General features: G+C 42.2%; 1 protein-coding gene across 2 annotated transcripts in view; it reads right to left on the bottom strand.

The window, feature by feature from the left end:
• The window catches only part of LONRF1 (LON peptidase N-terminal domain and ring finger 1), a 32,951-nt gene extending 19,315 nt beyond the window's left edge, over positions 1–13,636 (bottom strand). Inside the window, exons 1-3 of one of the 2 annotated variants that reach the window (XM_047771913.1) lie at positions 12,816–13,636; positions 2,949–3,067; positions 1,529–1,651 (exon numbers count right to left, since the gene is read on the bottom strand). In XM_047771913.1, coding sequence (XP_047627869.1) covers positions 1,529–1,651; positions 2,949–3,067; positions 12,816–13,527 — 954 coding nt within the window. In that variant the 5' untranslated portion in view covers positions 13,528–13,636. The remainder of the gene's footprint in view (positions 1–1,528; positions 1,652–2,948; positions 3,068–12,815) is intronic. The other variant, XM_047771914.1, reaches the window with a different exon arrangement.
• Between the last annotated feature and the right edge of the window lie 680 nt (positions 13,637–14,316).

The raw sequence follows: 14,316 nt of genomic DNA, 5'->3' as shown, positions 1-14,316 counted from the left end.
ATTATGTGCTGAGCAAAAGAAAAAAAAAAAAGCCAGATACAAAAGAGTAAACACTGCATGATTCCACATATACAAAGTTCTAGAATAGGCGAAACTACTCTACAGTGTTAGAAATCTGAACAGTAGTTGCCTCTGGAAGCAGGGAGATAGGGGATTTGCTGGAAAGGAAATAAGGGAACTTTCTAGGATGATGGAAATATCCTATATCTTCATTGGAGCACTGGTATGTGAGTGTATAATTTCTCCAAGTTTAATGAATGGAAAATCCATGAATTTATTATGTGTAAATTATACAATTTACAAAAAAAGCATACTGGAGAAAAATAAATATTTCAACGCATTTTTGGTATTCTGCATTCACTTGGCCTTATTAACCAACAAATAAATATTTACAGAAATGTAAGGATATCCAGTAGCATGAAAAATGCAAAATTATTAGCCCTAAAACATCTGTGGTCTCACCAGGGAAATAACACTAGCAAATAGAGAACAGTCAGACAATGAACAACAGTAAACCATTTTTTCTTAAATCAGTGGGCTAGAACATGTATGCAAACGCATCTCAGAGAATACAGCAATATTAGCTGTATTCATAGGGCATTTGGGATCAGAGAAAAATTTCAAAGTTCTCATACTTCAAGATACCTAAGAATCTCCGAGGTGCTTGTTAAACTATGCCCTAATTCCAGAGATTCCAGTTTCAAAGGTCTGTGGTGGGGCCCAGGAATCTTTGTGTTTACCATGTACTGGAGATGATTCTGATAAAAAGCCATACTCTAAGAAACACTACCAAGGTAATAAATAATGTGCCTTCTTTGGGGGATGTTGAGGAGCGCATCATGACTGGACGCTGAAATTGTATTAGGGTAGATTTTCCCAAAATACTTTTCAAAGACTAGTCTCCCAGATGCTCTGTTAGTAAATTTGGCAAAAGCTAAATGCTATTATCACACTAGCAAAGCAAAAACTTGGAGAAGTTCTGAAGAAATCTGTCTGGTTTAACCCAATGTTTCCCAAAGTCACTTAATCAGAGACCATCACTCCCTTTTTTCGTTTTAATTAACACCTACTAACACACCACTAAAAAAACTTTGGAAAGTGATGTATGGAGTTCTGAGAAAATTAAGGCAAAACAAATTGAGTGGAGCAATACTATTGGCAACCATGGAAAGCAAGCAAAGTTTAGACCTGAAATGAAAGGCAAAGGAAGCCAATAAAAATTCTTGAGCAAGAACATCATGACAACAATGTTTAATTAAGGATGATTAGTCTGGCTTCCACGGTACAAACCATTAGAGAACATCTAAATTTAACTAAGCAAAAATAATGCATTTAACTCTCTCTGAATGAAATGTTTTGATTTTGGTAGGAACTCAATAAGCTAAGTTTTGAAACCACTTGTCAAATTGCTACTAAATTTGACTTATGGCCATTTCTTATGTTCTTACCCCAAGATTCTAAATGGCATTTGTACAAAGACTTGTGTTGTAGCCTTGTCTTGAAATTTTATAGTTGGTAAACTGATTACCTTTTCCACTTCTAGCTTTGCAGGTGCAAATTCTTCATCAAGCGCTAAGCACTGAAGAAACAGTTGTAAGGCATCACCTAAAAAGCCAGCATCATGGAGGACTTTTCCTTTCCTGAAGTAGACCTTTGATAAAAGCACACATACATAACTTCTATGGATAGAATAGTTTTTAAAAAATCATTATCAAGTAAAGGAAAAAAGATCTACTCAGAAATGCTCATTTTGAAACTCTGACTTTCAGGAGCTCAAAGCATTTCAAAGGCATATTTACACCCTACCCTGGAGAAGCACTTACGGGGGAACTGAGGCCCAGAAAATGACTTCGAAATCACATTTCTGATTATATCCCTTCAGTGATAAGTCCAGAGGAATCTTTCCCCTTCAACAGTTGTAAAGCCATTCATATAGAGCATTAGATCATTTTCCCTCTTTTTTTTTTTCTTTTTATGGCCACACCTGTGGCATATGGAAGTTTCCAGGCTAGGGGTCCAATTGGACCTGCAGCTGCTGGCCTATACCACGGCCACTGGAACATCAGATCTGAGCTGCATCTGTGTCCTACGCCACAGCTTGTGGCAATGCCAGTTCCTTAACCCACTTGGCAAGGCCAGGGATCAAACCCACATCCCTCACAGAGACTATGTCAGGTTCTTAACCCGCTAAGCCACAATGGGAACTTTCATTTTCCCTCTTATTCTTAACATACATTTGACTTGTACTAACCAGTCACGCCATCATGGGATTTTGTATTATTTTCCCTGTTAAACTGCAATTTTTAGAGCATCCTTACTACACTGTCTTCAAAGGCACAGCTTTGAATGGAGGAAAAGTTCACATAAAAAAACAACTTCCAGCTTAAAGAACATATATGGGAGATGCACTGATTTGCCTTGGTAGTCTGATTAAAAGGAGAATTAGTAAACTGATTATATAATCTATACATGTCTCAAGTGTTCTTTAAAACAGCACAGCCAAGGCAACTTCCTTTGCCCTCATCTACCCTATTAAATCCCTGCCTAATCATCTAGTTTCCATTATAATGCCTCACTCAACTGTTCAGTCACAGGGACCTCTTCTCTTTTTATTAATAAACCTCCTCCATTAATAACCAGTTTGGATCCATCTCTGCAATATGGCCAGTATTATCTCTTTGAAGAAATGCTGCATCCTAAGGTCTCTTTCTTTTTCTGTGCTTTGAATTCAGGTTGTTCTTTAGTTAGGAAACAAAGGGTTCTTATAATGTAAAAAACTGTCATATGATATTCATCCACTCAAAATACCGACCTTAGATTTCTAGAACTCTATATATTTTATTTAAGGAATCACCAATCCATTCCATTATAACTTATAACCATAATTGAATGCATGTTCCCTACAGCTGAAATTTTAAATGTATGTAAATGTAAAACAGTAATTTTACCTCAGGCCAATTTGGCAGTTGAAACAGAACTGCATTTAAATCTTCTATGGCTGCTTTAAACTCTTGGAGACCAGCATATGATTCAGCTCTGTAAATTTTCAGAGTCAAGTCACTGGGCTCTGAAATAAATATGTTATGAAGGTTTGATTATTTTTTAAAAGTTATTGTATAATCCATAAAATACATCATACTAGATTAAGAACTGATTCAGTGACTCTAGTCAATAGCCACCAAAGTCAGGTAGTAAACCAAGCACAATACAGGTGCAACCTACCAGCATGTTGATATTTACATAGAAGTTATACAAATCCTTATAAGTAGATTATTTTAGAAGAGGAAATCATGCTTTTAAAAATACTGAAAATAGGACTTCCCGTTGTGGCTCAGTGGAAACAAATCTGACCATGAGGATGCAGGTTCAATCCCTGGCCTCACTCAGTGGGTTAAGGATCCGCTGCTGCCGTGAGCTGTGGTGTAGGTTACAGATGAGGCTCAGATCTGGTGGTGCTATTGCTGTGGCATAGGCTGGCAGCTACAGCTCCTATTGGACCCCTATCCTGGTAACCTCCATGTGCTGTGGCTGTGGCCTTAAAAGGACCAAAAAAAAAAAAAAATAAACCCTGAAAATATTTGACTAATCACCCCTATGAAAATGAATGTTTTCTTAAAGTAGGTCATTCTATAAAGATTTAAAACACTTATGTCTTAGATGTTTAGAATACCTTTTTGTGGTAAATTTCATTCTTGTATATCTAATTTTTAAATCCTCATTTATAAACAACTACATGTGCAACTACCGCACATGGAATTCCCAGTTACAAAGACCAACCAAGACACAATCTTATAAAGTACACAGTAAGTACACAGTGGCCCTGCTTTCTAAAGGAAATGGGTGATAAGAGTTAGCTTTTTTAAGAGGGAAAAATGTTCAATTCCTGCCATTTGCAAGAACAGTACTGGACAGTCCCAAAAAATTTCAAATATTTGAGGGAGAAAAAAGCTTTGTTAATAATTTCACTATGTTCTACATCTCCACTTGAAAAACCATTATTACTATCTAATGGCACTCAAAATTTCAGACACTCAGTTGGTTTCTTTCTGATACTATAATGAATTAATACAGGTATAAAGATTCTAAAACTGAAGATGAAATCAGAAAATAATTTTCAGTACATTTACAGATGACATTAACTTGACTTTTCTTTTAAAGCTAGTCATCTTTGAAGGTTTCAAAAGGTATGTTTATAAAAACATTGACTGTGGAAAAGGCATAAAGACACATAATGCCTTCATTTAAAAAAAACTATAATAAAACTCCTTAATAACTCCCTGATTTACTCTAGTTTTTGAATGACTGCTTTTCTACAGATAACTCTCGATTTAACAGTTAAATTAGACAAGCCTTTTTCAGTTGCTAGTACTTGACAACCTGAATTGTTCCCTCAAATTTATACCAATGAAAAATTTTCAAGAATAAGACTAATATTTCATGAAAATATTTCTTACTTCCTAGCTAGAAAAAGACACATTCGGAATATTTCATTTTTTGTTTCTGAAAGTAATATAATTGTAAATCATTATCTCTCAACAAAAATGCATAGAAACTGAAAGCTCCATATGGTTAACCAATCAAGAATGAAGTGTCCTAGCACCAAGCTAGACCCTGTAAGGGTTTAAAATATTCCGCTTTAGCCCAGTCTTTGAGGGGCTTACAATCTAATTAGAAAATTCTATTACTGTGTAATAGCATCATGTGATCCTGATTTGACAAGCTGGAGTTCAGAAAATGGAGAGCAGTGTGTGCCAACAGTCCAAGGAGTACTCAACACAGCAATATCCAAACCCCTGAGCTGTAGGGGGGGTGAACAGGCTGTGCACAGCCAGGGGCTTCCAAGAGCCTCCTGGGGACCCCCACGTGTCCCAGGACTTCTGGAGAGATGGGGTTCACGGTCACAGCAAATCTCCTCCACACTCAGATCCCTTACAGGGCTTTTTCCCTTCTCACATGTTTTCCTCTACTGCAAGCCCCCATGGCACAACACTTGACACATTGAACTCTTGAGTCTGGGACCCTCTAACAAAGGTCTTCACTGCCCAGTGGTGCCCTTTATGCAGCTTCTTTAGGGCAGCACTCAGGGAAGGGGCTGAACCTCCATCTTTAAAGTACCCCATCTATCACACTTCTCCACTCTGAGCAAAACACAAAAGGACTGTGCCCCCTCTCATCTTAACACAAAAACACTTGAGTTATAGAGACTACCAAAAAGCTAGTGTATTTTGGAATAAGAAGAGGTGAACCCCATGAAGAGACAACAGCAGGGTCAGATGTTAAAACTCTTGCTCCTCAATTCAAATATCAATGGAATAATTTTTTGTGTGTGGGGGGGGGGCGGGGGAGTTGTCATTTCTTGGGCCGCTCCCGCAGCATATGGAGGTTCCCAGGCTAGGGGTCTAATTGAAGCTGTAGCTGCCAGCCTACGCCAGAGCCACAGCAACGCGGGATCTGAGCCGCGACTGCGACCTATACCACAGCTCACAGCACCGCCGGATCGTTAACCCACTGAGCAAGGGCAGGGATCGAACCCGAGACCTCATGGTTCCTAGTCAGATTCGTTAACCACTGCGCCATGACAGGAACTCCAATAGAATAATTATTTTGAATGACTCTACTCAAGGTAGAAAAAAGCACCAGATGAGTTCAAACTTCCAATAAATACATTTTAAGAGATTAGGGCCACCCACTTATTTCCTACAAATCCTTCTTAAATCGAAAAAAGAGCCAAATGTACTAATTGAGGCCCTTTGAATAGTCAAAGAATTTCTGTCCTCCATGTCTACTTTTGCAAAAGGCAACTGTGAAAAGAAAGTCATCAGACAGGGCTCTGTCATTAACTCAGATTTGAAAGAGGCAACAAGTGTTTACTGTTTGCTCTCTACCCTAGCCCTGTAGATGCTGGAAGGAACAAGTCACCTCACTGCACAGGCCACCAGGGATGGCCTGCCACTCAGTCCATAGCTGCAGGTATGTAGTGTCTGGCACATTACAGACTCAGTTTGTTGAAAAAGCAAAGAAATACAAGGATGTAGCTTGGGCTAACTGAACTGAGCAATATTTGATTCCCACAACTTTATCTTTAGCCCTGATTTGTTTACCCTACCTTCAGTTGCATCCAACTTCCAATGACCTGCCGTGCTTTTCCTCAAACTCGGTACACTCCCCACACCCTCACCCTCCCCAAAAGGTGTCTGTTCACTGCATTCTGTCAGTTACACCACTTACTTCCCAAATTAAACCCTTACCTTGGTCCATTTTACTTCCTTTATTTCCCAAATCCATCCCTGGTCTTTTCTAATCTTACTGCCTATAGCTTTAATTTTAGCTTCCAAAATACTGTTAAGACGATTGTAACAGACTGCTAATTGCATACCCTGCCTCCAGTTTTACCTGTATCCTCACCATCCACATTGAAATAGGCATTTAGCACATCCAAGTTTCTCCACACCGGGTTCCTGCCCTTCTCTCCAGCCTTCCTTCTGGTTATGAAGTTCCCAGGAAGTCCCAACAAGACCTAACTACTCACCCTGTCCCACGCCTGTCATTCTATTTCATGCCTCCTTCCTTTCTGGCAGAGATCCTTCCTAGTCTATCATTCCCTGTGAGACCACCCCAACCCAACTTCCCTTGGTAAGGATAACTGTTTCTTATCCAACAAGATTCAACCACCAATCTCTTCTCCAAGATCCTTCCTTTGAGTATATTGCCACTCAGCATCCCTTGAGGATCCAGAGCCTAAGCCTGGAAGGCAGGCTGCCTGGTTTCAACTTTTTTTTTTTTTGGTTTGGTTTGGTTTTGTTTTTAGGGCCGCAGCTGCGGCATATGGAAGTTCCCAGGCTAGGGGTCGAATAGGAGCTACTGCTGCTGGCCTATGCCACAGCCACACAGGATCTGAGCCGCATCTGCGACCTTGACCACAGCTCATGGCAACACCGGATCCTTAACCCAGTGAGTGAGGCCAGGGATCGAAGCCACAACCTCATGGTTCCTAGTCAGATTGTTTCAGCTGTGCCATGATGGGAAGTCCTGGTTTCAACTTCTGACTCCTCCACGCACTGGCTGTAACCTGAGGCAAATTATCAAACACCTTTCTTCCGTTTCCTCAGCTATAAAACTGAGTTTTTTTAATTTTTATTTTTATTTAGGAAACTATGTACTGATCTAAATGATTTACAACCTTCAGAACAATCCTATGTGGGTATAACATTTCCACATTTTTATAGATAAAAGAAACTGAGCATAGACAGTAGTAATCTGCCCAAGCTCAAACAGCCAGTAAGTGGTAGATTCAAGATGCTACCTGGAGCAGCCTGGCTCCAGAGGCTCTGCTGTTCATCTCTATGTTAGTAACAGTATCCCCCTGACAGAGTTACTTAAAAGAGAATGTGTATACAAAGTACTTAGAACAGGGCTTTGGGACACTGTAAGCATATTTAAGTGTTTGTTATTATGACTATGCTTCTTCACTCTATATGCATAGTATTTATTAATTTCTTAAAAAAACTATTTTTGAGCTCCCTCCATTATTTACTGTCTATAGGTTTTTTCCTTAGGTTTATATGTTGAGCTATTTCAAGAATTCCAATGGCTAACTGAAATGCCAAATGTCTGTTTCCATTACTTTGTCAAGTTCAGTATGGTAGCACTTTACCGTCACAAACTAAGAGCTGCCAATTCACAAGTTATTAGCAATTGATTAATAAAGTCTAAGAATAGTAGTTTGGCATCTAATTACGATCATAATCATTGGATTCAGAAGATGTGAGCTTAGGTCCACTTTGGACAGTCTACCCAACCCTTTGAACCTGTCTGCTCACCTATAAAATGCTGCTGATACCTACCTCTTAAGGCTGTGTGGACTAAATGATAAATGATAAATGTGTGTTAACAATTAACACAGTGCCCAGTTACACAAGTGCTCAATATATAACAGTTATTGTTAATATTATAAAATATTTCAAAACAAGTTGATAAAAACATGAGATTAGCTCTTGATACAGGGTATTAGAAGAATATGTTCTACCTCTTTTGCCCAAATAAACCTTAGATGATGAGACATACCTTTAGGGATCAGTAATGCAGACTGGGCAAAAGGAGGGGAAGTAAAATGGAAAAAAAAAAAAAAAAAGCAATCCTATCCTACCAAAGATAAAGAAAAAAAATTGAATAGAAACTTGTATTGAATTTTAGAATTAGCTTGAATGATTCACCTTCTACAGTAAGAAAATAATAATCTTGAACAATACCTTTACAATGTAAGAGCCAGAATACTATACAAATTCATTTAAAATTACACTTGAATATATCTAAGCCTCTTAGAAATAATCCACTAAATAGTAAACCAAGTCTGAATAAACCAAAGGTTAATATACAAATAACTAGAAATCTCAGATAAATAAGTTTTAGTAAATCCTCCATTATTTGTGTGATGAATAAAACAACCAAGTGAAAACATGAAAAATACTTATTTAAAACAGAACACTTAACAGTTACTTATATAACCCCCTTTTCATCTTCTATATCAATAAGAAAATGCTGCTATAATTGATCTTTATAGTGACCCTAAGACACCAGAAAAACCCTAAAAGTGACTTCTGAATTAAAGAAAAGATGCATCAGAGATATACTGCATATAGGCTCCATTTGTCAGAAGTCAATCAAGCAATCAACCTCTTTTCTGGTGATTCTCAATAAATACCAGTTTGTTCCCATTTTAAAAGAATCAAAAAAAAAATGCAAGCTCTGTAAGGACAGGGACTTATTTTGCTCATCTCTGTAAAAACAATGCCTAGCATAAAGTAAGCACTCAATAAATATTTGTTAAATGAACAGTAAGAACACAAGATTTATGTTTTATATGCTAATTTTAAAAAATCAGTCTTAGAAGTAATAGCCACACACTTGGTTTCTGCTTTCAGTTCTTAGTTACTTGCTTACCTTTAAAAAGTCACAATTCTCAGAGCTCTGTTCTTCAATCTGTGAATTAAGGGTACTAACACATGCTCTTCTATCTCACATGATCTTTTGCAAGGATCAGTTAAGATCATGGAGATGAAAATATTCTGTGAACTAAAAAGCACCATATAAATATCAATGCTACTGTTTCAAGCATTTTATGGAATAAGTTAAGGCATACATAAATTTACTAATCAATAAATTCAAATCTCTTCGTGTTAACCTAGTTAACTAAGATACTAAAAATCTTTCATTTTCTTTAAATGTATTTAGTATATACCTATAATTTGGCTAATCTTTTTATAATGAAAGTCTTGCAGTATCTGTATCTTATCGATACATGCTAAAACCTTAAGAGGCAAGAAGCAGGATTTAATCCTCACTCCGGTAATATTAGTAACGTGGTAGAGAAAAGGAGTTAACATTTTAAGATGTTGATTTCAATTTTAGCGAAATCACCTTCTAGCTGGAGTGCAACTTTTACATTTTTTAAATATTTTGATTAATATTTACTACGTATTTACTTTGTAAGGTACCATTCAAAGCACTTCACTTGTTTTGACTCTCTTAATTCTCACAACAGGCCTAAGCCATTGTTTTGGTTGATAACTACTGGTAGATCCAATTCTCACTTTTCAAATAAGGAAAGCAAAACAGGGAGGCTAGACACAGGCCCAAGGCCAGAGAGCAGGTGAAAGCTAAGCTGGGATTCAAACCCAGGTGGTCAGACAGCAGCATGCACAGCTCTGACCACTAGGCAGCTCTGCATCTCTAATCCTAGGTGCCTCACTTTCCCTCTGAGGATAACACTACTCCACAGGATTCCTTGTGAAGATCAAATGATATTAAGAATTTAAAACTACTAGGTAATAGTAAAGGACTACATAATTGATATTTAAGATAAAAATTTCCTTCTCTAAGTATTTTAAATGAAATGTTCTCCCCCTCATAACTTTTATTTCTTTTTAAACCAGTTCAAACTGTAAATTATACTTTTCTATTGTCTTCTTTGGGGGGAGAGTGGCAAGTCAGTGCAAAAATTCATTGAAAAGAAGAGAGCATAACAAAGTGGGATCATTTCAATAGACTCCTGAGTATAAAAATTCAATACAGAAAAGACTTTTACATAATGTCCTTGAAAACTAAAAAAGACAGAAAGTTATGAAACATCTGAGAGTTAATACCAAAAGATCAATGGATTAAATGTTATCTAAATATATTTCGATTCAACAGAAACTTATGTAATCTCAATGGGAACGTTCTGATTTTGGCAAAGGTTTTCTAGCTTTCCTTTCTTGTTGACAAGGATTAAATTTGGATGTGTGTGGGCTAACTGTATGTAGACTAGATTTTTTTCCTAGTTAATAGTATTTACTTGTTTCATTGTAAGAATCATATGAAAAAATTATAGTGAAGGTCTTTTTCCACTGTCAACAATAATGAAGATATCAGAGTAACTACAACTGAATACAATTATAAACACATTTTAAATGACGATCTAGCTAACTAGCTCTCAAAAAGTTTAACTCCACAAGTAGATTTCTAAGTCTACCATATCTTTTTATTTATACTCATAAACTGTTAAACACTTAATATCTGTACTTCACCAGTTACAATGTGTTGGTTCTAAGGTTTTTTTCCCTCTAGTCTGTAATGAAAATTCAAAGGATGAAAAAAGCTATCTTCATTAGTACCATTCAGACACGTTTTTGACTGGAATTTTTGAAAGACCTAAAAATGAGGGGAAAACAGACTAATGAGGTGAAAGCAGAAGACTTGAGTTCTAGTTCTGCAAAAGCAGAATTAAACAGCTGAATGGACAAGATTCCCACATGCAGTCTATGCAAAAAGAAAAAAGGAGAAAAAGTAGATCTTTCATTCTTTTTCTGTTAAAAATAACATCCTCAACCCCAGGCCTCAAATCTTCTTTAATTAAAAGATTATTGGTCATAGAACACTAAGCTACATCTTAATTAGTAAATGTACTCCCTGTTCTTCCAGAGATTAGGCTCTGAATTCTTATGAAATGCCTAATTTAAGAGATCAAACCACTAAATCAGTAGGAGTTAATACTGAATAGCGCCGTCAATAAGTTTCATCTTTTATTGGTGACAAAATACTTTCTCAGAAATTTATGTTAAACATTTTCGTTGTATGAGCTATAAAGGTAAGACAAACCATGGTCCAACATTTAGGAGAACTGGAGGACATAGTGTTTCCTCTACAACCAGCAGGCTTGTGACTGTGGACAAGTCATTTCACTGTCCCAGCTTCTGCTTCTTCATTTTTAAAATGAAGACCATGTCTTAGATGGTGTGTACTTCCCCCTTCATACTCTAGTCACCTGGAGAGGCTGAGTTGTACCAGCATTTTATATTCCAAATAGTTTTCTTTGGTTCTGCCTCTATCAACCTATTTTACAACTGCAACTTCTCATAAAGACACTGAAAGAATATAAAAATATGCCAAGTTTGTGCTTTAAACTTTAAAGGTAGTCAAAAATTCAAAGTAGGTATTAGTTCAAAATGACTCAGGACTTAAGGTAAAAGACCTACAACAAAATAAGTTTACATAGTTTATAAATGCACCTAATACCACTTTATATTCCACATCTATTTTCTTGGGGATTATTTCCCCAAGTATGATTTCATGCCTATATATACCTTAATTTTGAAATATGCTTACTCAACACAAGGCTCAGCAGTAACAAAACTGATATTTGGGGCCTGACTATTGTGCGGGAGGTTGTCCCAGAGCATCATCAGTTGTTGAGCAGAAGCCCTGGCTTCTACCCATTAGATGTACCAGCACCACTCCCACAAGGGGTGGCAACCAAAAAATGTCTCTAAGATATGGCCCCAGACAATGTTCCCTGGGTAAAATCCACCTGGTAGTAAACTACCCATTTAAATAACTTTTCATTTTACAGAGCTAACTCTGTCAATGCCTCTTTCCACAGCCTAAAACCACCTCAAGTGCTAGCCTAGGTTAGGAGGCCGAAACTTTCTTGGAGCGAAGAAATAGCGACAAAAGCTCCCCAAGGCCTTTCCCCGCAGCTTAATAAAGAGTGGAAAGGCAAAGAGAAGCGTGGCAACGAACTCATCAGGCTGCCTCTTTATCTTTAACCAGGTGTATTCAAAAGTAAGTACACGTGTGTTTCTGAAACAAGCATGATTTGAAATAGGTTGAAACCAACAAGAGGAACCAAGTATGCAGGGGTTTTCATCTAGAACTCCAAAGCCCGATTGCCTACAGAGCCTCGGGGTGCGGGGTGCGGGCGCCAGACTCCCGCCACGCCCACTGGACGTCACCCGTTACACAACGCCCTCCCCCCCGCTCCTCGCTTATGCAATTCTGCCTCCCGCGGCTTCCAATTGCCCTGGTGACTTTTGCGGGAGACCGAGGTATACGTTGCACGCCCAGCCTCGGCTGGGGATCCTCTCCCCTCCCTGGCCAGCGTCGCCCCGTGGCGGCCCCGGCCCCCGGCCCAAGAGGCCAATTACCGGAAAGAGCGCGGCAGGAAGCTGGCGGCCACTTGGGCTCGCCCAACTCCCACCCCATCCCGCGCTCCGGCGGCCTCACCCGGTCACCCGCTCGCTCGGTCATCCGGGCGCGCCCGCCACAGCGCCAGGCCGCGGCGGAGGGAAACCCGCGCCGCGTCACAGTCGGCTCGAGGGCGATCCCCATTGTGACCGAAGCACCCTGGGGCGCCGCCCCCTCCCACACCCTCCCGGACCCTGAGACCCGGCCCTTGGCCCGGAGACGGCCTCGGGGAAGCCTCTCGGGGTCGCCTATGAGCTCGGGGCCGCCCGCCCGTCGGGGAAAGGAGGGTGGGGTCGCCGGGCCCGCGCGGTCACCTGCTCGCAGAGCCTCGCAGGCAGCGGCCAGGGCCTCCCGGTAGCGCCCCTGGTGCAGCAGCTCCCCGAGCCGGCCGGCCGCCCGGGCTCGCTCCCGCTGGCCTGGGAACCACTTCTCGGCCAGGTGGTTGAGGACGACGCTGGTCCTGAAACCCGAGGCGGCGATGGCGGCGGCCAGAGTCGGCGGCCGCGGGGAAGTCCCCTCAGCATCAGCGGCTGCTGCGGGCGGCAGCCGGTCTCGGCAGAGGCGGCAGCGGGCGCGAAGCTCTCTCCGCAGGCAGCGGCGGCAGTAGCTGTGGCCACAGGGCACAGTCACCGGCTCGCTCAGGAAGCCCCCGCAGCCAAGGCAGCTGAGCAGCCCCCCGGCGCCAGGGTGGGCGCCCGCTGCCGGGGTCGCACTCCAGCCCAGCCCGTGGCGGAGCCTGTAGTTGAACACCAGGCAGTCCACCAGGGTTCCGAGGCACTCGGCCCTGAACGGGGCCCCACGGCGCAGCGCCGCCGCGTACGCCTCCAGCGCTCCCTTCAGGTGGCCGCCCAGCGCCAGCAGCTCGCCGCGGCGGAGCAGGAGCTCCCAGCGCTCTGACTCCGCGGCCGCGCGCTCCAGTCGGTCCCCGTCGCCGCCCACTTCCCAGAACCGGCCCCGGCTCGGCGGCCGAGGGGCCACCTCTTGGCTCCCTCCGGGGGAGCTCCTCGCCACGGCGGGAGAAGACATGGCCCGCGGAGGGCTGCTCCGCCGCCGCCGCCCGCCGCCACGGTCCCGGAGCCTCCGGGGCGCGCGGCTCCGCACGCTGCCCGCGAGCAGGGGGGCGTGGCGCGCGGACACGGCGGGGCGGCGCGCGCCCGGGAAGCCCCGGGGGCGGGGCCTGGAGGGCGCGGGGCGGGGCCGGGCAGAGCAGCGGCGCCCGGGACTCCCCCACACCGCCTGCTGCTGGGTCTCTGAGGAGCAGACCGCCGGCCCCGCCTCTCCTGAAGCCCCTCCTGGCGGGAGACGCGGGGTCAGATGATCCCTCAGCGGGGATCTAATTGGACTCTCTGGAAAGACGGGCCTGGCTTATAACTGAACAAAGCCCGAAGGAGCCCACACTTCCTTTCCCTACCCCCTTCCCCCTCCGCCGGACATCCCCCACCTGGCATGGCCTCTACCTTAATCCCAGTTTCGTGGGTGGTGTTCTGCCCGGCAGCCCACCTTGTGGGACTAAGTCCCAAACTGCCAACACTCTCTTGACTTTAACTTCCACCTGAGTGGGAACCCGCCCCCTCTTTGTGGCCCCTGGGAGCCTCCTGGTGTAGTGACCCAGTGGTCAGGTGCTCCTCTGCATTTTCACTAGTTTATGCCCAAATTACAGATGGACACGTAAAGACAAAGGGTTTAGGAATGCGCAAAATCAGTCTAATGACTCCAAGGCTGGAGTAGGTCAATTTTAAGACCAAAATAATCCCACTCACCTATCTGATGTACTCACTCCAGAGGGTAAAACATTTTTCCCTGGTGGTGCCAAGT

This window comes from Phacochoerus africanus, chromosome 3, assembly GCF_016906955.1.
Source record: "Phacochoerus africanus isolate WHEZ1 chromosome 3, ROS_Pafr_v1, whole genome shotgun sequence".
NCBI lineage: Eukaryota > Metazoa > Chordata > Mammalia > Artiodactyla > Suidae > Phacochoerus > Phacochoerus africanus.
Note: the sequence above shows the minus strand (reverse complement) of the source record. Positions and strands in the feature narration are given on the sequence as shown.